This window comes from Propithecus coquereli, unplaced genomic scaffold, assembly GCF_000956105.1.
Source record: "Propithecus coquereli isolate 6110/MARCELLA unplaced genomic scaffold, Pcoq_1.0 Scaffold26, whole genome shotgun sequence".
Lineage (NCBI taxonomy): Eukaryota > Metazoa > Chordata > Mammalia > Primates > Indriidae > Propithecus > Propithecus coquereli.
The window spans coordinates 3,736,589-3,759,770 of NW_012148174.1; the positions used below are offsets into that span (position 1 = coordinate 3,736,589).

General features: G+C 38.3%; 1 protein-coding gene across 1 annotated transcript in view; it reads right to left on the reverse strand.

Annotated features, from left to right (window-relative positions):
• The window catches only part of WDFY3 (WD repeat and FYVE domain containing 3), a 208,769-nt gene that overhangs the window by 17,563 nt on the left and 168,024 nt on the right, over positions 1-23,182 (reverse strand). The window contains exons 43-55 of the mRNA XM_012647224.1: positions 19,816-19,984; positions 17,042-17,205; positions 14,437-14,585; positions 12,966-13,086; positions 12,320-12,405; positions 10,393-10,473; positions 7,956-8,010; positions 7,575-7,694; positions 6,557-6,674; positions 5,514-5,620; positions 3,926-4,079; positions 1,492-1,583; positions 683-895 (exon numbers count right to left, since the gene is read on the reverse strand). Coding sequence (XP_012502678.1) covers positions 683-895; positions 1,492-1,583; positions 3,926-4,079; positions 5,514-5,620; positions 6,557-6,674; positions 7,575-7,694; positions 7,956-8,010; positions 10,393-10,473; positions 12,320-12,405; positions 12,966-13,086; positions 14,437-14,585; positions 17,042-17,205; positions 19,816-19,984 — 1,629 coding nt within the window. The remainder of the gene's footprint in view (positions 1-682; positions 896-1,491; positions 1,584-3,925; positions 4,080-5,513; positions 5,621-6,556; positions 6,675-7,574; positions 7,695-7,955; positions 8,011-10,392; positions 10,474-12,319; positions 12,406-12,965; positions 13,087-14,436; positions 14,586-17,041; positions 17,206-19,815; positions 19,985-23,182) is intronic.

Consider the following 23,182-nt stretch of genomic DNA (forward strand, 5'->3'; position numbering starts at 1 on the left):
GACAATCATCTTCCAACGCTGTTTAAAAATTAACCAATTCTTCATAGCCTAATACCATTCTGTGTCATTGAAGGCAGGCAGCCTCCAATAATCTGTAATCAGATTAAATGATCTGTCATCAGATTATTTCTGGTTTCAATGTGAACTTTATGGGATTTAGCAGCATTGCCTTGGTGTCCTTTAGCTACTACTAATTTGGTCAAAGTGTGAACATCATTACCTTGTTTTCGCTTTGCTTTGTTACAAAGGAAACAAAATAAACGTCTTTTGTATCTTCAGTCAGTATTTCTACAAGGTTAAAAATATTAATCTACATTTAACATCGCTATTTTTCGACTACTGTAGATCTTCGAAACAGGCATACAGTAGTTTCTTTTGGAAAGTTAGTATTTGAGGAGGATATCTGAAGAACCTTAGATGCAATGATTTTTAAGATCAATAAATATTACCGTGCTTTGTGAATCAGATATTCTTTAAACAAAATTTCTATTTATCTGAACTGTGAAAATGAGTACAAAAAGCAATAATCTAGGAATCTATTGACCCTACTAGGTGATATTTATGGTTCTTCATTAACTTAATCTAAACCTATTTATTATACGTCATATACCTTCTGGAGTAATACTACAAAATTTACGAAAGGAAACGGAGGACACTGATGATAACAAGAAAACATCCACACCTGTTTAGGGATCTGACCGAAGTTATTAATGAACCCGATGGTGGCTGTCTCCTTCAGCGGATCGTTTATGTTGTAGATGTCCACTTGACCCTCGTAGAAAAGATGATGGAAGACGTTTACGGCCTCTACCGCAGCAGGGCCTTGCTGTTTATAGCCAAAGATCAAGTCGATCCACTCGTGTAGATGGGCACTCACGTAATCACACTCCAGGGCCTGTAATTTTAAAACACAGGTTCAGTCATGGGCTGACACTTACTACTTGCTCAGAAAGTAAAAGCAACTTGGCCAGTGGTCAATAGGAAATAAAATAACTAAAAATCATAAAAACAATATAGTAGTACCCTCTTTTTCATGGTTTTGCTTTCTGTAGTTTCAGTTACCTATGGTCAACCACGGTCCAAAAATATTGCAGTATTTTGAGGGAGGGAGGGAGGAGGGGAGAGGGGGAGAGGGAGAGAGAGAGAGAGAGACACACACCACCATATTCACGTGGTTTTTATTGCAGAGTATTGCCATAATTGTTCTATTTTATTATTACTTACGTTGTTAATCTCTTATTGTGCCTAACTTATACATTAAACTTTATCATAGGTACATATGTATAGGAAAAAGCATAGTACACATAAGGTTCAGTCCTATTCATGGTTTCAGACATCCTTTGGGGGTCTTGGAACGTATCTCCCACAAATAAGGAGGAACTGCTGTATTAGTGACATTAACCAACAGGTGATACATTGCTCAGGGTCCTTCGTATTGTGATCAACGACCAAATGAAATCCAACTTGAACTGCAAAGTGTGTTCCCATTACCTCGCGGTGGACTCTGATGAATTCTCGTGGGTCCCCTTTTGCCCAGGGTGGAAGGATGACATCGCCAAGCTTGGTGCCATTTTGTTTACAGCCTACGCAATTGGATACATTAAAACAAAAAATGAAAGCATGGGATAAATGGTATTTTTACATCACAGTGACAGAGAAATAGTGGGTGAGATCCTTACCAGAACTATAAAATGTTCCCACCAGAAAGGACCCTCTGAGATCATCTCCTCTGGCATCTCCCCAAGCCCACTCCTCAGAGCGCTCCTTCGGGAACACTGATGAAGGGTTAACACAACTGAGGGCCCTCGCTACGAAGTCTCTTTGGGAAACGCTGAGCTATACAAAGCTAAAATGCCCCTTTCCCCATTTTTCAGTTGGGTTATTTGTCTTCTTGTTGTTGGATTATAAGAGTTGTTTATATTCTGGATACTAGACCCTTATCAGATATATCATTTGCAAATATTTTCTTCCATTCTATACATTATCTTTTCACTTTCTTAATAATGTCCTCGGATGCATAAGTTTTTAATTTTGATAAAGTCTAATTTACCTTTTGTTGCTATTGCTTGTCTTTTTGATACCATATCTAAGAATCCATTATCAAAATTCAAGATCATGAAGATTTACTTCTATATTTTCTTATAAAAGTTCTATTGTTTCAGCTTTTATATGTAAACAGTGTTTTTTAAAGTGTGTGATTGCAAGGAGGGAAGAAGACTTGTTATGAAGGTAAACATGACAGAGATACATGATCCTTCTTTTATTTTCTTATTTTAAAAGTAGATTGTTTGGTTGGGTTGTAAGTGGTCTGGTGGGAACACCTTTGCAACATGGATTATCATAACCGAGCCAGTGTTTCTGGAAGATTGGGGGTATCTATTTCTGCACCTGTCCATATTTGTCCCTTCGAAAGTGGTGTTGTTAGAGAATAAGGCAACATTATCCAAAAGTGAATTATACGTGATCGTAAGAAAACACTAATGTGCACCCGTATTCAAATGCTGCGGCACCCAGTTATTGATTCTGCTTGCTGACCGTGTATTTTATTCCTCTGGGGAAACCATCACTTTCTCCAACTCTAAGCTCTAGAAGTTGGGTCTGTAGCTGGGCAAGGGAAAGCTCTGGGCCCAGCTGGAGGTAATGAGACTCAGTTTCAGGACTTTTGCTGGGGCTGGTGAGGGAGTCTTGTTCTCTTTCCCATTGAATCCCATTCCACAAAGTTAGGGCTGCTGATGGACAATTCAACAAATAAAAATTATTTCTAGAAAATTTAAAAAGAAAAATCACTCAAATGTATAGGATATGAATATTTCCCTAAATTTTATGTTAATGAAAATTTGGAGCCAGTATAGTCATGATTTATATTCTGAACTCTTAAAAACAGCAGAAAATACAGGGTGTGAAAAGATACGAAAACAGAACAATACCTGGCAGGAATATTCAAAAGTGGAAACAATGGAATTATGATATGCTATAAAACAAATACTCAGAAGCACAGATCAGCAAAATGTGTTCCAAGAAACCGTAACCAAAGTCAAATCTACTTCCTCTAGCTGCCAGAGAATATAAAAACAGTACTGATGAAATTTTTCTCCTTTTTGTAAATGCTGATTTGGTCCTGTTTTTCTAGAAAATAGGATTCCCACAGGATAATTTAAAAAAAAAAAAAAAAGGATTTACTTAAAGTTATTCTGATATTTTAATTTTAAAAGACATTAGCATATAAACACAGGCTGCCTCAGGCAATACATGAGGTTAAAACAATATATGAAATTTTTTTTTTTTTTTTTTTTTGAGACAGAGACTTGCTCCGTTGCCCGGGCTAGAGTGCAGTGGCATCAGCCTAGCTCACAGCAACCTCAAACTCCTGGGCTAAAGCGATCCTCCTCCTTCAGCCTCCTGAGTAGCTGGGACTATAGGCATGTGCCACCATGCCCAGCTAATGTTTTCTATTTTTAGTAGAGATGGGGTCTCACTCTTGCTCAGGCTGGTTTCGAACTCCTCAAGTTATCCTCCCACCTCGGCCTCCCAGAGTGCCAGGATTACAGGCGTGAGCCACCATGCCCAGCCTGAAAAATGTAGATATACCATTCTTGGCTACTATGGTTTTCAATAGTAATAATTTTCAAATAAATTTTCACTTTGCCTTTTTTTCATCAAAACAACAAAATTCTGAACATGAGATCTAATCTGTGTCCACTCCTCAATGTCTACCAGACTCTAAGTTGGAAACAGCTCTTTGGGGCATAAATTTGCTTTTCTTTTTATGTGTAACCACTCGCACCCATTATAGTAACAGCAACTGAAACCACAAGGAGATCTTCTCTTGTTAACGCGTGCTGCAGACAGTCTCAGGAAAAGTGACTTACTTCTATGGGTCTTTTGCTGGCTAACCTTCCTAAGAGAGTGCCAGAGCTCACCGTACCTAGATCGAAGTTGTTGGAATTGAACAGGAATTCTGGTAGGTAAAAGAATTCTGGAATAAGCTCCTTTACGTCGGCCATGTTGTGCTTGGACGCCGAGTACCAGGCCTCGCGCACGCTGTGGAACATCCGGTCCGCCAGGTCGAAGTGGCCGCCCTGTGGGCAGAGCGACAAGGCGCCTCTGTTAGAGAGCCGGTTCAAGGGCCTTACAACCCCACATGTGTTTGGTGACATTTTCAATTTCCCACTGTCCTAACATTAAATATGTAAAAGTTTAGATAAACACAAAAAGAAAATTAATCTAATTCTCCTTGGGGGTACTCCTTTACAGAGGGTTCTCAATGTATTTGTTTTATAATCAAAGTCAAATCCAGATACAAGTATTTCTAAAAATAGTAGCTCTCGTAGAGAGCGCGAGGCTATAAACAAATAGGAATTCTTCCACGGTTTGAGGATGACAGCTTAAGAAAAGATTCTAATATAAACCATCTACAGTTGGAAATACCGAAGGCATATATTAATACATGTTTGGCTAATTTTAAAAATTAACATGACATCCAAGCTCTCATACCAATGAGGATTAAGTGGAGAATTAGGAAAGGTGATCAGAAAGCTACAGATCGATAAAACAAACTCAAACAAGAAAAAGGGTTTTTCTTTTGCCACTCCCCACCTTCTCCAATCAAGCCCCCTATGCTGTGTTTTAAGTGAACACGGTGCATTAGTCTCATGATGTCCACTGTGGGAAAATGCCAAAGCCCACACAATGGCTGCCACGGCCTGCCACAGTCTGGCCTGTTTCCTTTCTGACTTCATCTCCTACGACTTTCCTCCTTAGTCCATTCTGGACGTGTGGGACTCCTTGCTGCTCCTCAAACCTGTCAGGCACAGTCCTGCCTCAGGGCCCTTGCACGAGTTCCTCCCTCTGCCTGGAGCACACTTCCCCCAGATCTCTGCAGGAGCCATTCCCTCACCTCCTCGAAGTTTCTGTTCCCAGAAGACCTGCTCTGACCACTCTCACCTGCCGCCCCCCACCCCTGTCCCCCTTTCCTTGAACTGTATTTTTCAGATAGATTTTATCACACTCTGAAACACTTTATAATTTACTTATTTATTATGTTTGGCTGTCTCCCTCAACTACATATATACGCTCCACAGGCAGGGCTTTTGTCTTTATTCACTGATGTCTCTCCAAGTACCCGGAACAGCGCCTACCACACAGTAGGTCTGTAATAAATATTTGCGGAATGAAAGGAAACGTGGAGAAAAGCAATTATAATCAAGAAGACAGCAGATGAGTTCGAATACATCACTCTTGTGTTAAAACATTTGTTGAACTCAAGGACTTAGGGCTGGTTGAAAAGTGTACACTACTTACTTATTTGACTAAAGGAGCCTGGCATTTGTTTATTTTAAGCGAATTCTAGTTTATTCATCAGTTTTGGTCCAGTGAAATTCTACGTTAATTCTGTCTGACTACTTTATCACTACAACTTCACAGTAAGGCTAGATAATGACATTTTAAAAAGTCACATTTTAATAGACAGTAGGTTTGAATAAAATGGAAAAATTTCAAATTTAAAGTTTTACCTGTAGCCTTAAGAATATCTGTGTGAAGGGCTCCATCCTGACAAGGTACGAGGCTACAATCATTGCAGATGAGTAGTGGGTCCCATAGTGATAGGCGGGAGTTTCTCCTGTTCAAGAAAATTAAACATAATTGAAAACAAAAGAGAAAATATGAAAAATAAAATTGGCATTCATTTACAGGCTTGGAAACGCTAGCATAGGTGGTAACTGTGACACTAAATGCAGCTAGCACTGCGACGCAGTATGAAAACTTCATGGTGACACCACTATTCCTCATGTACCTATCTGGCAGTAATGCAAAGTAAGTATAAATCAGAGTCTTTCCCCTCAAACTCAGCACATCTTCCAATGGCATGTTTTGAAGCTTATTGTAATACTTAACCCTTAATAGCAAATCATCTTCTACTAAAGCAGAATATTGACTTATAGCTACTTTTTATTAGGTTCTGGCTTTGAAATTATATATTTCTTTAAATTGTTGTCTATGAATACTATGTAATTTTATGTATTTTTATCGTTTATTTTCCTTGGCAGAGAGGGACCAAAAAGAGCCCACACCAGAATATTAATAGGCTTAGGCTTAGGGTTTTTTCCTCCTTTGTGTGCCTGTTTGTGGGGAAAGACAATGAACATTAAACATAATACATAAGTAAATTATATAGTTTTAGAAGGTAGTCATTTTTCTTTTTTTTTAATGCAAAAGGTTTCCAAAAGTACCCCAATAAAATTGAAAGAGAGTCAATAAATTAAAGTGTGGTTCCTGGACTATGTATGATGAGAGGGGGGACAGATTATGATGGGAAATTTCTGCCCTGTGCATGGCAGACAGGCTTGGTTTTTTGCCAGAACTCTGACGAGCCACCTAAAAATGCCTTCTAAGCACGGCCATAGGTTGGCATGCAAAACCTGTGCATGTGCACATATAACATAGGCAGACAGAATGACATATAAGCAACTTGAGGAAGGATGCAAGAATGTCAGATAACTAAACTGGTTACTTTTGAAACTTAGGTACAAAGTCCAACGAAGAGAAAGCCACTTACCATTGGGATCCTCCCAGTCTTTATATCGCTTCTTATACTGAGCCAGTCGTTCATCTGTTTGTGCTCCCATTGGCTTCGCCAAGTTTCTAAATGTCTTGGGATTAGTAAGATCTACCTCCTAAAATACAAAACGAAACCCAATTCCAGGTTACCGTGAACTTTCTACTCTTACCGACATAGATACAGTGGCTGCCGTGGACGATGATGATTTATGATGTGCTGGGCTCTGTGGGGTCGAACTGGCAGAACTGAACTCCAAAACCGTCCTCTGTACCTGTTTATCCACACTTTCCAGACAGATACATGACCGTCTGTTAACTGGCTCAGTCTTAAGACAACTGCTTTGGAAACTATGTGTTCACAGAGGAAGGCAGGCACTCAGGATCCAGGTGTGGGGTGAGGGATAAGAGGGAAAATGCTTCCAAGTCTACACGAAAGCTCCAGTTCACCCTTATCCTCCATCACTCACATAAACGGAAAATCAAATCTCCTTTCCATGTCCCCCTACTCTCAACCCCTTGCCTGTCTCCCTCCAACTTCACTTCTGAGCATTTTCTTCTTAGAGGTGATCTGGAAGTGGTATAAACTAGAGCACTGAGGAATTCATTCACCTCTAAAAGACAACATCAGACCAAGTCAAGTGACTTCCAAATGAGATGGATTCTTTCAGTCTACCAGGAACTATTTTAAAAGCTCATTTCTATGTGGAAACAACCCAAGTGCCCATCAATCCATGAGTGGATTAATAAAATGTGGTATATCCAATGATGGATGCAAATTAATCAGCACTTAAAGAAACTGAATAGACATTATGAATTAATATCCAATACCCAATAAGTGGGTCAATGATACAAACTTTTTATATATCCAAGCTAAAACATCTCTTCTTTTTGCAATTAGTGCCTGTGCCTATTGAGAATACTAAACTACAAAGCAAATAAAATATTCAGGCAATTGCAGTATTTTTAAATTATTTTTGAAAATGTGTTCCACGTAGGGAAAATGACTTGAGATTTACCTCTGAGTCGTAATCTGCAAGGATCCAGGGGAAGACAGGGTACTGCATGAGATCGTTATATGATCTGCCGGCCAGAGTGTTCAAGTGCATCAAATACTGGAAGTTGCTGATTTCGCCTCTCTTCGAAGAGACAAAGATTCATTTTTGGAGCAATCAATCAATCATTTCCAACATGTTCACTTTTTAACATTTATACGCAGACTGAGGTAAATGACAGTTTCTTTTTAACAGATTTCAGAGCAATGAAACACTTTTTACCTTAAAGGAAAACACTTTCTCCCTGGTATATATTTTATGGATTATTATTAAAGTGCTTTTAACTGTACGACTTATACCATAACCGCGAATTACTGAGGAAGTGGACGTATTTACTAAGCTTACCTCCCATCGCTGAGTCACAGACTTCTCTCCAACCAAAGTGCTAAGCAATCCAGATCTAAAACACAGTACATGATGAAATAAATTGTAAGCAACGTTGTTTTAAATCTGAGGAATTATCAGGCTGGAAAACTGAAGTCACCTGGACCAGGAATTTTTCAAACTACGGAGGATCTATTAGTGGGTCACAAAATCAGTTCAGTGGGTTATGATCAGCATTTTGAAATGCGAAATAACAGAATTGAACTGAAGAAAACAGAGCATCAGAAGGCATCACATATGTTAAGGCAGAGTATTTTCTGTGGATTTTGTCTTAGTACTTATGACTTTGTGTGTCCTGGGATGATATTTGGTGTATATTTCTTACTGTAGGTCATGGTCAAAAGAAGTTGGGAAAACACTGATCTGGTCCAACCTCCTAATTTTTTACTATAATCCCTATGTAAACAGATCCAAAGACATTTAATTGGAATAACTGAAGTATTATACAATATTTTGTACATAGTAAGTACACAGTACATCTCCTCCTAAAAGAGATATTGAATAAATGAAAATATGAGTATTTTGTGACAGTAAAGACATTGCTGTCTAGGTCATTTAAAACTTACACACTACTCTTTTGGATAGCAGACTTTCTTAGAATGTTATAAAACCCTATTTAAGGTTTATCAGCTTTATAATATTGATAATTAATAATTGGTCATGGAACCAGGAAGAAAGTATTTAACTGTATATTTTATGATCTGAAAGGAAATCAATAGATTTGTAAGCCTCAGGTCATAAACACATCCAGTTCAATAGTACAGCTACTACTTTCCACTTCTAGAAAAATTCTTTCAGTCAGACAAATTGAACACGCAGGATACTCTCTTTGGAAAAATAGCCATGATTATTCCTCAACTTTATAAGAAAGGGGATGACCTAAATGGAAGATTGGAAAGTTGGAAATTAATTTCTATTTCTTGCCCCTGAGCTCTGAAAAGTTCTTTAAGAACAGCCAACTCAGCAGAAGGCAGCAAGAACAACGAAATAGCAAGTTTAAGATCATCTAGGCAGGAAAAGTAGCAATTTGCTTATGAGAAAAGGCTCATCAGGAAAATTTTCACTTCCTGTATTTACATTAATAACAACACAAATGATTAGGAACTGGACATGTTTCTGAGGTTAACAAAAGTAAACATTTAGCATCTGTATTTGCTAAGCCTTGGCTAACGAAAAATAAAAGCAACAACTTAAAGACAAATACACAAACTTCATATATTTAGACATGCACAGACCGGAATCAAATTTTGTTTAAAAATTATAGAATCCCTAATAAATTTTTAAGTCATTTTCTAGCATGTAGAAATAATTAATTTACAGCTCCAAGGCAGTGCTTCTTTCCAGTGGATTACAAAGGGCTACCAGTTACTGAGCAATGTAAATGGAGCTCGGTCTATGGATTCTGGAAATGGCTGAATCATCTAGGAGGACTTTCTAAGACGAAAAGCCACCGTAAAGAGCACAAAGGAACCACTGATAGGTTCGAATACATAAGAACAGAAGTTTAAATGTGAAGAAACAAAATTAAGAGGAAAACGGGGCAATCTGCAACAAATATGACAAGCAAAGGAGCAGCACTTTATTACAGAAAAATCCCACAGAAACTAATAATAGGAACTCAGAGGAAAAATGGGCAAAAGATATGGACAATTTACAAATGATGATTTAAAATGGCTAACAAATGTACACAGAGCTCAAGCTTACTAATAATGAAAGAAATATACATTTAAAAAATGAGAAAGCATTGTATAAAATCAGTAAAAATAAAAAATACACAAAGCTGGCAAATATCTATTGAGACAAGCAAATTTATCAACTCACTAAGGGTGGAATACAAACTTGTGTAGTTTTATGGATATCAAGTTGGTTTTGTATATAAAAAGCCTTAAATAAATATCCTTTATTTTACTATGGGGGACTCTACCCTAATGAAATGAGGAATTACATTTCTAATATTATGATAAGAAAACCTAATAAAGATGAAATATCTCAAACTAAGAGAATGCTTTATATGTATCTGGTGAATAGGTAGCATATAAAAGTTATTATGTCTGAAGAATATTTTAAAGGCAGGGGGAAATATTTAAATATAACACTGAACGGAAGAAGCAGAATAAAAATGTGTATTTAGAGTATACAAACTCAATTATGCACACAGCAACATACACTTGCTTAAAAAAAGAAAGGTAATTGATCGAAATGTGAACAGTGATTTCACATAACTCACTATGCGTGCTTTTTTCTTTTCTTCCTTTTAGTTTCCAGTATTTAAATAATTTTCTGCAACCAAGGGGCGGGGAGGGGGAACATTCATTAAAAATGTTAAGTAATACTGTCTGGATATAAACCATCCTAATTTCATTATTAAATTGTAACATACAAGCAACAAACCACCTACCCTTGCTCCACACTTGTGTTCGGTCGCTGCCCAGACACAGATTCTGAACTGTCGGTTAGAGACGGCACTACAGCCAAAAACCTGGAAAATTTCAAAATAGCATAAAATTGCAAATGCAATCTCAGTCAGGATTTGAAGGAAGCTTAAGAGACGATGATCCGTTTAGAACTTCATTGTTGCAACTACCCTCCCATTACCCAGGAAACAGCAGGCAAGGGGAATATACAATAATTATAACCAACAGTATTCTATTGGTTATAAAAAATGCTAAGATGATGACTTCCAAAACCAAACATAAAGGCCTACAGCAAAATCTATTATTGTGAACGTTCCCATATGCTACCACACTATCAGAAGAAAACGACTTGCAACACTGATTTGCAGGAATTGAGTCAACTTAACGAAGTCCTCAAGAGTCATTAACAGCTAGATAGTCACATGGCAGTGAGAGATGACGACAGCTAAACAAAAGACAGAACACAGACATCGCTATACAAATAAAGACACATACAAGATAGAAACTTTATGTGACACTGTTCTAAGTTTTCCTGCAGAGTTGCTCACAACGTCAATATAAATTTTTAAAGGCAAAAGAGAACTAAGGGAAAATTCCTGAAATGGATGTAGACCTTGAACTTGGCAACTGAAGCTTCTCAAGAGAAAAACAAACTCATCTCCTTGTAGCAGCTTCTAATTATGAAAAGCAAATAATTTCCTAGTGTTGAAAACAGTATCACCTTGAGAAATGAACAAATCAGGTAAGTAAAAGTGAATTTCTGTCACTTTCCTTAGCCCTTCCCATATGTGGAAGGAGTTCTGAATTACCAATCAGTACCCACGGGCTCTGTCTGTCAAGAACCGCCCTCGTTTCCCAGGTGCTCACAGGTACTACTGCTGTACTGCAGTGCTAAGCCATGTTGCGTGGTATGAGTTACTCCTCATGGAAGTGATTTGAAATACAAAACTTCCAGACCATTATCCTAAGTGAAGTATCTCAAGAATGGAAAAACGAACACCGCGTGTACTCACTATTAAGCTGGAACTAATCATGGGCACACATGTGCGCAGAGGCGAAGTAAAACTCATTGAAAATCAAGCAGGGGAGAGGAGGGAGGAGAGAAAGGAAAAAACCCACCTAAAGATACAATGAACACTATTCGGGTGACGGGCACGCTTATAGCTGTGACTCGAGCATTACAAAAGCGATCCATGTAACAAAAACATTTGTACCCCTTTAATATTTTGAAATTAAAAAAAAAAAATAAATTCCCCTAATAGATTGCTAGGCTCTGTGCCACCCTTCAAAGAACAAGAGAATGCCTCTCATCTCTATAATCAGTTCAGAAAAGCCTTATCATTCACATACCCAATAGAAATATCTTCAAGCACCATGGATATGTCCTCTTTTTTTCTTTTAAAAGGTACATTTTAAATATAGTTTACAAAGATAAAATATGCTTAGATTAGACTAACTGCTTTATTTGGCTATTCTACTTTTTCAAGAATGAAGATATCCAACTTCTCTTCCAAGGCCAGAAAAGAGTCTTATGTGAATATAATTTCTATGGGAACTCAGTCCCTACATCAATAGCAAGGAACGGCACTGGCTTCATTTTTGTTAATAGCAAGGAAACCTACTTTACAGTTTCATCATCCTTTTATATTTAGAGACACAGGACTTAGTGATAAAAGTAGCTTTTTGATTATCTCTACTGTAAGTTACCAAGAAGAAAAATGGCATGTCACAATAGAATTGCATCATTTTAAAACCGTATTTCATGAGGTTGGCAAGAATAAAACAAACATCTTCAAAGATTTTGACTTACTGATCTAATTCTAGATTTTTAAAAACTAGCTAGACTGGGAATAGTTGCCCCCTCCCATCTCTTCCCATGATAGCATGTAAAGTGTTCCTGATAAACAAGACCTTTGATAGACTTTGTTTCTAATTCCTTTCTGAAATGCAAGGAGGTAATTCCGTCCATCTCCAGAGAAAACTTCCACGGCAATAGGCTGAAATGATCAGAGAGAAAAACATTAAGAAAAAACATAAGTTCACAAATAACATTTTCTATTAACTTTCCCACTACAGATTTCTGCAATGTTGCAGAAATTAATTTGTTGATTAAAAACATTTTCAAAATCATGAATTCCCTGCAAATTAAGCTATGCAATAAACAGATTTTTCTTATTTTGCTCAATTTATCTCTAAAAATTAATTGAATTATAAAAATAAAGTAATCATAAAATTATAACTTTGTAAAATTACAGTAAGGATGTAATTTTTATATTAAAAGACAATTAAAAATGTTGATTTGGATACCTACAGGGAAAGATGGAAAACAAGGACATCACCCAAATTTTAGGCTGTGTTTAAAAAAAGAGAGAGATGCATTATACAGTCATGCACCCCCGTGACCTGGGTTTGTCTATCATATAACCAAATCCAAGAAACACTCTGAAGAATAATGTGGATCCTATAGAGGATTTTCATGGCATGTATCAGTTTTAAAATAATACATCTTCTGAATAAAGGACATGACAAAACATCTGGTACTACGACATCCACTCACCTGCAGGAGATACCGCCTTTTATGCACTTCTTTGATATCTTCATATGCAAAGATGCTGCACGTTCTCTTGAGCTGACTGGGGCCCTGCCTGGCTCCTCTGGGGATTATTGGCTCGTGCATACTACAGGCAGCCAAGAGGAAAAGGAAATAAAAACAGAGCAAGAGATAAACTGCTCAACAAAAGGTGTGCTATTTCAAACATATGAACAGGATGGGGGAACAATGTATGAGAATTTTCAGTTAAAAAAAAAAAAGTTTAAAAGAAGAATTTGTCAGCTACCTGAGATACAAGCAACCTCCTTTGATGATTTTTTTTTTTTTTTTGAGACAGGGTGGGTCTCGCTCTGTTGCCCAGGCTGGAGTGCTGTGGCGTCATCACAGCTCACTGCAACCTCCAACTCCTGGGCTCAAGCGATCCTCTTGCCTCAGCCTCTCCCACACAGCTGGGACGACAGGGCCTGTGCCACCACGCCTGGCTGATTTTTCTGTTTTTTCTTTTTTTTAGCAACAGGGTCTGACTACATTGTTCAGTCTCGATGAATACAATTTTTAAAATCCCCTTATTACTGTCAGGACCAACTTATCCACCAGGCATAGTCAGCACAGGGCCTGTGCTCACATACTTCTGGGGCCCAAGAAAATGCTTTAATTTCTTTTAAAATCAGAAGAGAAAAATCGAACTTTTATAAATGTTTTAGTATATGAGTATATTTATCTTTATGCTAATAGTCACGAAATGTAATTTTAATAATATTTTGTATGGCAGGAGGATCCATGAAAGTCACAATGTGACCCTGATTGTTGTTGAAGATAATTACTTGAAACATTTCCTAGGCGTGAACCATAGGGACCATGCCTACGTTCAGCAGTGCTTATTCAGAATGTTAAAAGGAGAAAAGGCCTGTTGATTTTCTAAGGCTTAAGCTTATCTTCCTTCTAGCTTTGTCTGTCTTCTTTGAGTTTTCCACTACTCACTACCACATCCGTCATAGGACAGGCAGAAGAAAAGGAAGATACACAAAACTCAGTTAATTCCTGCTGGTGCTTCAGTCACACTGCTCCTAGGGTACTCGGGAGTACCTGGTGACACGCTTTCATTTATAAGAGTATTGTGCAACGACCTGCATTTTGTCTACAACTGTGTATCTGCTATTTTTAAAAAAGAACAATTTACAAATTCAGAATAAATTTATAAATATATAGATCAAAAACAAGTAACTTGGTGTCTGATGCTATTAATGCACAGAAATAATTTTTATTTAGTTTTCACCTTGATAAACAAGCCAAATTTTTGTCTGTATTACCTTGAAATAAGTGAGAATTACCCTTGTGAACATGTAAAGACGAAAGCACATAAACTGAGCAGTAACATTACCTAGAACACAATTTTTTTGATTAAAAAAAACTATGCAAATATACTTTTGTCTTTTAAAGATAGCTGTACTTTGTGTCTCTTCATTCATTTACTTACTTTGGAGGCAAGGTTTCAATATCTCTTATTTCCCTGGTTGCTGTCATGGTAAATCCATCAATCACATAAAAATGCTCTTTACCAAAAAGAAGTAGCCCTTCACTGGTATCTAGGCCCTGGACTCGAGCACAACGGTACATGTGTTGGATCTATAAAGAAGCCCATAAACACTCATTAACATAGCTTTTTAAAAAAAGATAATTTCTTTTTTGTTATTTTGCTATGGCATTCCTTAAGCATATTAAACCTGAGTTTAAGCATGTGAAGAAGAATCAGCTTAGACTGCAGTCAGATCTGTACCTGACTTCAGTAAGAGGAAACCACCATTCACTCATTTCTGTCCACCCATCCCCTCTCTCTCAGTATTCGGTGTGTGTTTACTATATCCCAGGCACACGTATGGTAGCTTCTACGACTGATGAACAATTTAAACAAGGTTCCTGCTTTCAGGGACCTTATCCTGGGAGACAGACACAGCAAGGAAACAGGAAAGGGAGACAGACAGGGTGAGCTTGGCAAGAAAGGAAACTGAGGCACACACGCAAGGAGATGAGAACAGGACTGTGCTCTATGTGACGCAAGATGACACAGAGTGAAAAGTGCGGGGCCTGCTAACTCCGGGTGTATTCTCAGTTCCGTCATTTTGTAGACTGGGTCAAGTTTCTTAATTTCTGAGTCTTCACGCCTTCATTTGTAAATTTCTAACACACCTCATTGGCTGTTTGTGAGCGTTACATGAGATGACGCACATACTCAGGTTAGGAATTGTCTGTTCTTCCATGTATTTCACTTCCCTCTTTCTCCGTCACAAGCCTTGAACTGAACTGTGGGATGTGTCCTTATCCACTCCCACCTGGACCCTGCCTCCCTGGCAGACTGCTGTGCTATTGTGAAAAGGAAGCTTGGCAGAAGCTGTACTTTCCTCATAGGAGGAAGGGTTGCTGAATCCCTCAATGTAAGTACTGTTTTCTTTCCAAAGGGCAGTATTTAATTCTTAGTAAAAATTCTTTCTTGCTTAAACTCAGTTCAACATGAGTCAAGGAGAAAAAAATCAGCAATTAAATCAAAGTTAAACAAATGTCAAGTAAATGTCATTTTGAATACACTTCCTGCACTATTCAAACTTAAAGCGATTAGAGCAAACACTGTACCTATGAGATTAAAAGTTTTAAAAATGAAAGCAATACGATAGGTTTTGTAAAACATCTAGATGTATGTCAATTTTGATTGCCACATTTGATCAATCTTGATTTTTAAAATAACTCTGTTGCAGGATAACATAATACATATACACAGAAAAATGTTTCTTTCCTAAATGTGTAGCTCAATGAATTTTCAAATGCTAACAGTACAGTGTGATCAGCATTCATTCCCAAGACCCCAGGACCCTCTCTTATGCTTCCTTCCCATCTGATGTACTTTTATATTTACATGACCTTTTCTTCATATATGGCCATTTAAGATGAATTAGGGCATACATTCGAACAGAAATGTTTTAATTATACCCCAATTTCTGGTTACTACTTCTTAGTGGGTAAGATCTCAAGGGTTATACCAAGATCTAATATAATAATAGGCAAAAAAAAAAAAAAGAACATTCTTTAAAAAGGTGATATTCACTAAACATTCAATTCATTCATTCCCTTATTTATCCAACCAATCGCTCCCTAATTCCAAGGTTTACTGGATGTCTATTACGTGATTGGAACTGTGTAAGGCAATGGGGTAAGAATAAGAAGCGGAACTTGCCTATAAGGAGCTCACCATCTAGGGGAAGAGAGAGATACGAGAGCGAATAATTATGACATGATAACATACAGTGATATATACAGGGCTATAAAAGCACAGAGGAGGGCACCTAACCAAGCCTGCGCTGGGAAGACAGTCAAGGAAGGCTTCCTGTGTTTGAGTGTTACAGACATCGGATAAATGGAATCATATCGAATGGGAGCTACCAGGACGGGGGCAATGCGAGCCAAGAAGGAAGGGGCGTGTGGGCAGAAAAAAACAGTATGAGTGAAGCGCAGAGTAAAGAAACCCAATGTGGTGGGTGTGATTAATGACAAGGTGTACGATGCTGCGGGGCTCAGGCTACAGGCAGAGCTGATGAAATGAACTGAGGGGCCGGCAGGGTGCAGAGGCTGAGCGAGGAATGGGGAGGGGACGTCCTCTAAGTGAAGGAGCACAGAGGGTCAGTAACACTAGGTTGGAGGTGATGGTTCAGACAGGCTGAAGCTGCTTGCAGGTGGTTCCTGGAATCATGGAGGTGCAGGAAATACAAGGCCAGATGACTGAATGGGTTATCTCCATGGATTTGAAACAGAGAATCACGGAGAGAGCTGTGGTCTACTAAAGGGTACAGAGGAAGACAGTGAACGAGGTGCCGGCTGTTAATATTGCATCTGATGAAATTTATACTGTTTAATGTGTTCACAGAGGTCAGAAAACCCTCAAAGATGAGAGAAGTACAGTACTGAGCCCAAAAGGTTGTTTAAAACTGTCTTTTAGTAAAGAAACTAAAACACCTATCTTCCTTGACTACCCTACCAACTCATCTCACAATATGTTACTTAAATACAGTCCTTACTTTTTAGAAGCACAATACCTTTTCTCCTTCCTCTAACAGGCGCAGCAAGGTGGCATTGTCTGTTTTCTCTTCCTCTTCTATGGAGCTGCCCTCGGCAATCTGGTCTTGCAGCTGCTCCTGGTTCTCCTCATCGCCACCATCCGGTGCAGACCGAGAGCGTTTCAGCGGAGGCTTGACCAGACCTACAGTGTAAGAACCAAGGGGGCCATTGCAGGAGTCATTCTGGGGAGCAGTTCGGTCTCACTGTAGTCCCTTCTACACATGTGCAATTTGAGACAATTCTGGAAGGTACAGGGAAGCAGCACAGCTCCGTGGTTGACAGCACAGGCTCTGGAGTTAAATAGTTGTGTGACTTTGGAAAATTATTCACTTTCTGAACCTCAGTTTTCTCATCTATAAAACTGGGACAAGTGTCGGGTGTGGTGGTGTGCACCTACAGTCATAGCTACTCGGGAGGCTGAGGCTGGAGGATCACTTGAGCCCAGGAGTTGAGGCTGTAGTGTGTTATGATAGTACCTGTGAATAGTCACTGTACTCCAGCCTGGGCAACACAGTGAGATCCCATCTCTATTAAAAAAAAACAAAACACACACAAAAAAATGGGACAAGAATATCTATCTCAGAGGACAGAGGGCTGTTGGAGGACCAAATGAGGTAATTCATGTAAAGTGCTTAATATTACATGTAATACATAATAAATTCTCAATCCGTGTCAAATGATGGTAATGACAAACAGAAAGCTTGGCATAATTAATAGTAAGAATTGTGTTGCTTATAGACAGGTGTCACTGAGGGGACACCATGAATAATCAGTCATTATCATAAATAAAAATAAAGATAGCAAGTCAAGAACATGATGAGAAGAGGTCCCCCCTACATGAAGGGCTCATGAAGACTATTTCAAGCCCCACTGCACAAGTGGCAGGAAGGTTTTATATACACGAATGAGTATGATCAAAACATCAGGTCAGAAAGAGTAAGAACAGAACTCTTTATAATGTAGGGACACCATTTAATTTGCAGATGAAGAAAACATTTTACTGCCAACATTTTGATAACTCTAGAAATAATCACAGTAGGAGAAATTAAAATCAGTTGATAATGGTAACCAGTGAGATCCCAAGTATGGGAAGTCCTCAAAATACACTCTCAAGCACACGTTTAATTAAATTAATATTCCTTAGCTGTGCCACCAAAAGTAATGTTACAACTGCCAGTTACAGTTGCTCTAAGCATTTTGGAAAAGCACAAGTCACCCTGTTCAGAGTCTGATCCTCTGAACATGAGTTACCAGAGGTTCTGCTTTGCCTTGAGAAGAGTTTTATTTTCATATATGAAAGGGTATAAGTAGTAGGCAAGAGATATCAAATCCCACTGGGAACATCCACAAGGGGATGCATGCTTACAGCTGCATTATTTTTAATGTAATGAATCAGAACCTCCAATTCTATGTCTAGCATAACTCCTTGTATCTTTGTGGTTTTAGCTCAATTAGAGATTCTCAGGCCAGAGAAGTGAAGTGCGATGACCAAGCACAAATCGTCTGACAAATGTGGCTTATCCCCAGCAACTGCAGCTTTGGACCCAACTCACAGTCATCACAAGAGAGAACAGGTTATAATAGTGGCACAAAATGATTATGTTTTTATTTCACTTATTTCTTTATTTTTAGAGATAGGGTCTCACTCTGCTGCCCAGGCTGGAGTGTAATGGTGGGATCATAACTTACTGCAGCCTCTGACTTCTGGGTTCGAGCTGATCACGATTTTAAATATTTTTTTCTACTGACATGGTCATATTCTACTAGTTTTTTTAAATAATGGGATCTGAAGTGAATTTCTCATTTACTAGCTTTTAATTTTAAAACTAACTTTTAATTTAAAGATTCTTATTTTATACTCTAGGGCTTTATTTATAGAATATGCAAAGATTTTTGAATTTGTGGTAAATCAAAGGCTTTAAGAGATTAAATCAATGGATTGATTTACTTATGCAAGTGAATTGACTGAATCTCCATTTTGTCCTAGTCATGTGTCAAAAGCTATAAAGTGAGAAGAAATAATCTCTACCTCTCTGAGAAAAACTCATAAATCCAAAAGAGAAAAACATATAGCAGTGAAAAATCATTAAACCTGCTCTAAGATATGTGAGCAAATATTATTGGCGGACACAGTAGTTGGAAAAGGCTTTGGGGAAGGATGATCTGATATTTGGCCACAGTGTTCAGACCGGTAGGATTTGTTAAGGTACAGGTAGTTCGTGGAGAAGCTGCAGGGAGGGGAAGAGAGTATTTCATCCTGACACGTATGTAAAAGTACAGAATTAAGAAGTCTACGGAGATATTATTTCAGTCCAACTTATCATCTACTGAGCTCCTAAAGTTTAGATTTGAGATCATCTCTATTGGCTCACAGGAAGAAAGACCGTTATTTCTCATTGTTGGCTAACATACACGAATGACATACGTAGCAGTTATTTTAATTTTATAAATATTTATTTAGTTATTAGGGCCTTAACTTAAAGTATCGAGTGCCACCGGGGATTCTGCCAAATACAAAGAAGAAAAAATCATTACAGCAAAGGGCACACTACATTCACCTGCAGGCCATAAAGGAGAGCCGGTCACTTTAGTTCTGGCAAGGAAATCAACCTATAGGAAGGGTGAGATGGTAAGATATGTATGGGTGCTTTCGGGGTTGGCCCTACCGTTTACAGTTGCTCCCATTGTCATATAAATTCAAATACAAACACATCCCAGAAGATTCTGAATTGGAATCACGGAGGGGGCTGACCTTTGACTTTAGCGATCGTGTCTTCGCCGTGCTCGGGCTCTTGCTGGGCAGCTTCCCCTTCCGCGCTCTCGACGATGGCATCCTGGACGACGGCAGGGTTGCCGGAGGCCAGTCGCATGTAGTATTCTTTACTGTCATAGCTTACGGCTCTTCTGTACCGAGCAGGTTTCTGAGAAAGAAAAGAAAATGCCTCAGAAAATTATTTCCAAGAATTAAAATAGAAGCTTCTTGAGAAAAGGTAGGGTGTCGAAATCTCCTTGTGTTACCCTTTCTAGGGGCATTTAATAGACTGTATGTATACGCAGTAAACCCATAGACTTTTGGGTTAAATTTCTCTATTTTTAAATTCCACTGATATTTAAAAGATATATGTAAAACAATATTTGCAGTTTTGTCCTTCCTGAAATAAAAATAATCTCTAGCCAACCAATGTTTCCATGTTAGTACAGTGCATCTGCAGTGATGTACCCAGAAGCCTCCCTGCACAGCAAAGAGAACGCCCGCTGGAGAAGAGCACTGAGTTGCAAGGAGACTGTCTTGTCTGGGAGGAACCTGGGACTTTGCTTCCACCCAAGCACAGTCCGTCAGTCAGGCCTACAGGGCCGTCCCTTCAGTTAGAACCGTCGGTGCGAGTGTTCATGTCCGACCCTGGGAGGCAGAGACTCAGAACTGCCCTATTCTCTTCCATATTCCCATGTTTCCCTGGGAATTCTCTGGATATGGCCAAAACCTTCTTCGGATCCTTCTGAGAGTCCTGACCCACCAGGGAATCCAGCAGTTTCGTGCCGGCGGACACTCTGGTTAGCCTGCCACTACAAGCTGGTGTATCTCTAATCTGCTAACTCTTGTTGTCTGTTGTGTGAAAGATCATGACACATCACTTACTCACTGAGTGAGTACAGCAAGAACATACGTAAGTCCATTTTGAAGAAGAAATTAATTACCTAGAAACATAAGAAAAGATTTACTGTTTTGGTAATGATCGAGGCGTGTACAATGTTTTTTCCTCTTAAAGTCACAGACAATGAGAAATAAGAGTTTAAAATATCCTGCAAAATTTAAAACCACAGAGGGAAAAGTTTATGTGTATGTAGGTTCTTCAGGTCAGAATCAGATCCAGACTCTGGATTAACAATTAAGAAAAAAATGGAATTTGAAACATGCTTTAAAACCTTCCCCTTCTAACTATTATTTTATTTCTCCTTTCCTATGAATATGTAATGAAAAATATCCTGCTATTTGCCTACTCTTTAAACTCACGTAGTCAATACGTATCATCTCAATGTTGCTCATTTCAAGCAACGTTTTTTTAAAAAAGTGGTTTCCAACTGAAGTGGAGAACAAGTGCCTGTTTGGGTGGCATATTTAGACTGAGATACTGAACTAATTTTTACACAGAAAGGTAACTAAATGAAATTATACTACCCTTCTTTTAACTTTAGGCACAGAGTCAGGGAACAGAGTTGTCAGTGAACTGCGCAATGATACACAGCATATGGAGAATGAAAAACATTACGTGACATAGGAAAGTATTAAAATGATGTAAAATAATATTACAACTCGAAGGATCGATTTGATGGGCAAACTAATAAGGACAACTGCAATATTTTAGAAAATGAAAGGAAGGTAGTAAACTTTGCATTGTAACAATTCTGTATGAGGTATGACAGTTATTTTCAACTCAAAATTGCTAATGTTTAAAAAGATGAAAGCATCGTTAGTGATGGGCAAGACAATGAATTAATAGATGTGGGACAGCGTTTACTTGGTTACCGACTTCAGTGCAGATTTAAACTCAATCCACAAGAATTTTCCCTTAAATGTTTTTTGAGGTACATTTCTGTGTTCTAAAGAAATACATTTTTACTGAATTATGTACTTCGTCCTTCTGGAAAATGAAAACAATGATTAAATTTTATCCTAATCAAAATAAATGAAAATTGTATATTAAAAAGTGATCATACACTCTTAGTTTCCATTAGTTCCTTCTGATTGAAAAAAAAAACACTTTTAAAGGAGAAGACTCTGTTGCATTCTCAAAATACACACTTTAGTATCTAGAGAATTAAATGAATGATTGAAAAAAAAAGTTGAAGATGCCAGGCTGCCCATTACTAACATGCCTCGTAATTGGTTAGTTTGTGTGTGAAGCGAGTCACGTTTTACAGTGAGAGCAGTGAAAACTCAGCCTGTTAGTGAGCAGCACACAAACCCTGCAGAGCTAATTAGGACAAAGCTGAGAAAGGGTAGAACACCATCTCTCAGCACGAATGAAACCAACGTTTCAACTCTAAGGAACTTACAGAAACAACGAATTGAAAGCCAGTCTTTAAAGTTAGTCTAGTCTACCATGCACAAACAACAAAACCCGAAAAAACAAAAAACTGCAAGTAGTTTGCATTCTTTTGTGGTAATTTGTGTTTTACCTTTTGAGGAATGGTATCATCGGGTGTCTCAGGCTGTTTACTTGGGATCTCAGACTGAAAACAGGGTATTAAGTATAGACATATCAGAAAAAGAAAACATAAAGAGGAAAACAAAATAAAATTTTCTTGAGGATTGTACGAAATATGGTAGATGCAGTCACGCAAAGAAAATTAACATGATAGCCTAAGCAGCTTAAATAATCACTTTGCATCCTGCGGTTATTTTTTCAATGATCAAAAGTAGCTTTAAGTGAAACTTGAACACACCAAAAGTCGCAGTGCTATCGAACAGGACAAACTCTGACAAATCACACAGACAAAACTTCAGCACAGGCTGCCATCTTCTTGGGTGATTTACAGGTAATTCTTTATATGGTTTCAAAGGAAAAAACAGAAATCAGTATAACAGAAGCTAATGCTAGCTAATATAGTTCGTCTTTTCCCTGTGTTTATTCTCAGATCTGCGTTGTAACAGGAGCAACGAACTGGTTTAAACTATCATCTACAATACCCCATTGCACAGAAATCACTAAGTGCTTATTAGTGAAAAAACATCTTCCAATAAAAGCCCAAAGACCTATTGTTTTTTTTTTTTTTTTTTTTTTTCGAATTTTCTTCATGGTCATTCTTCCATGTGAACTTTGGAACTCTTTTTTCCCCCCTTGGAGCTCTTTCTGTAATCTGAAATACAGTTCACCATTGAATGACCTCCTTTAACCTGTGTGGGTCCATTTATACGTGAAGTTTTTTCAACCAAACATGGAGCCCCTGCACTCTAGCCTGGGCAACAAAAAACAAACAAACAGGCCGGGCGCGGTGGCTCACGCCTGTAATCCTAGCATTCTGGGAGGCCGAGGCTCGTGGATCGCTCAAGGTCAGGAGTTCAAGACCAGCCTGAGCAAGAGTGAGACCCCGTCTCTACTAAAAATAGAAATAAATTA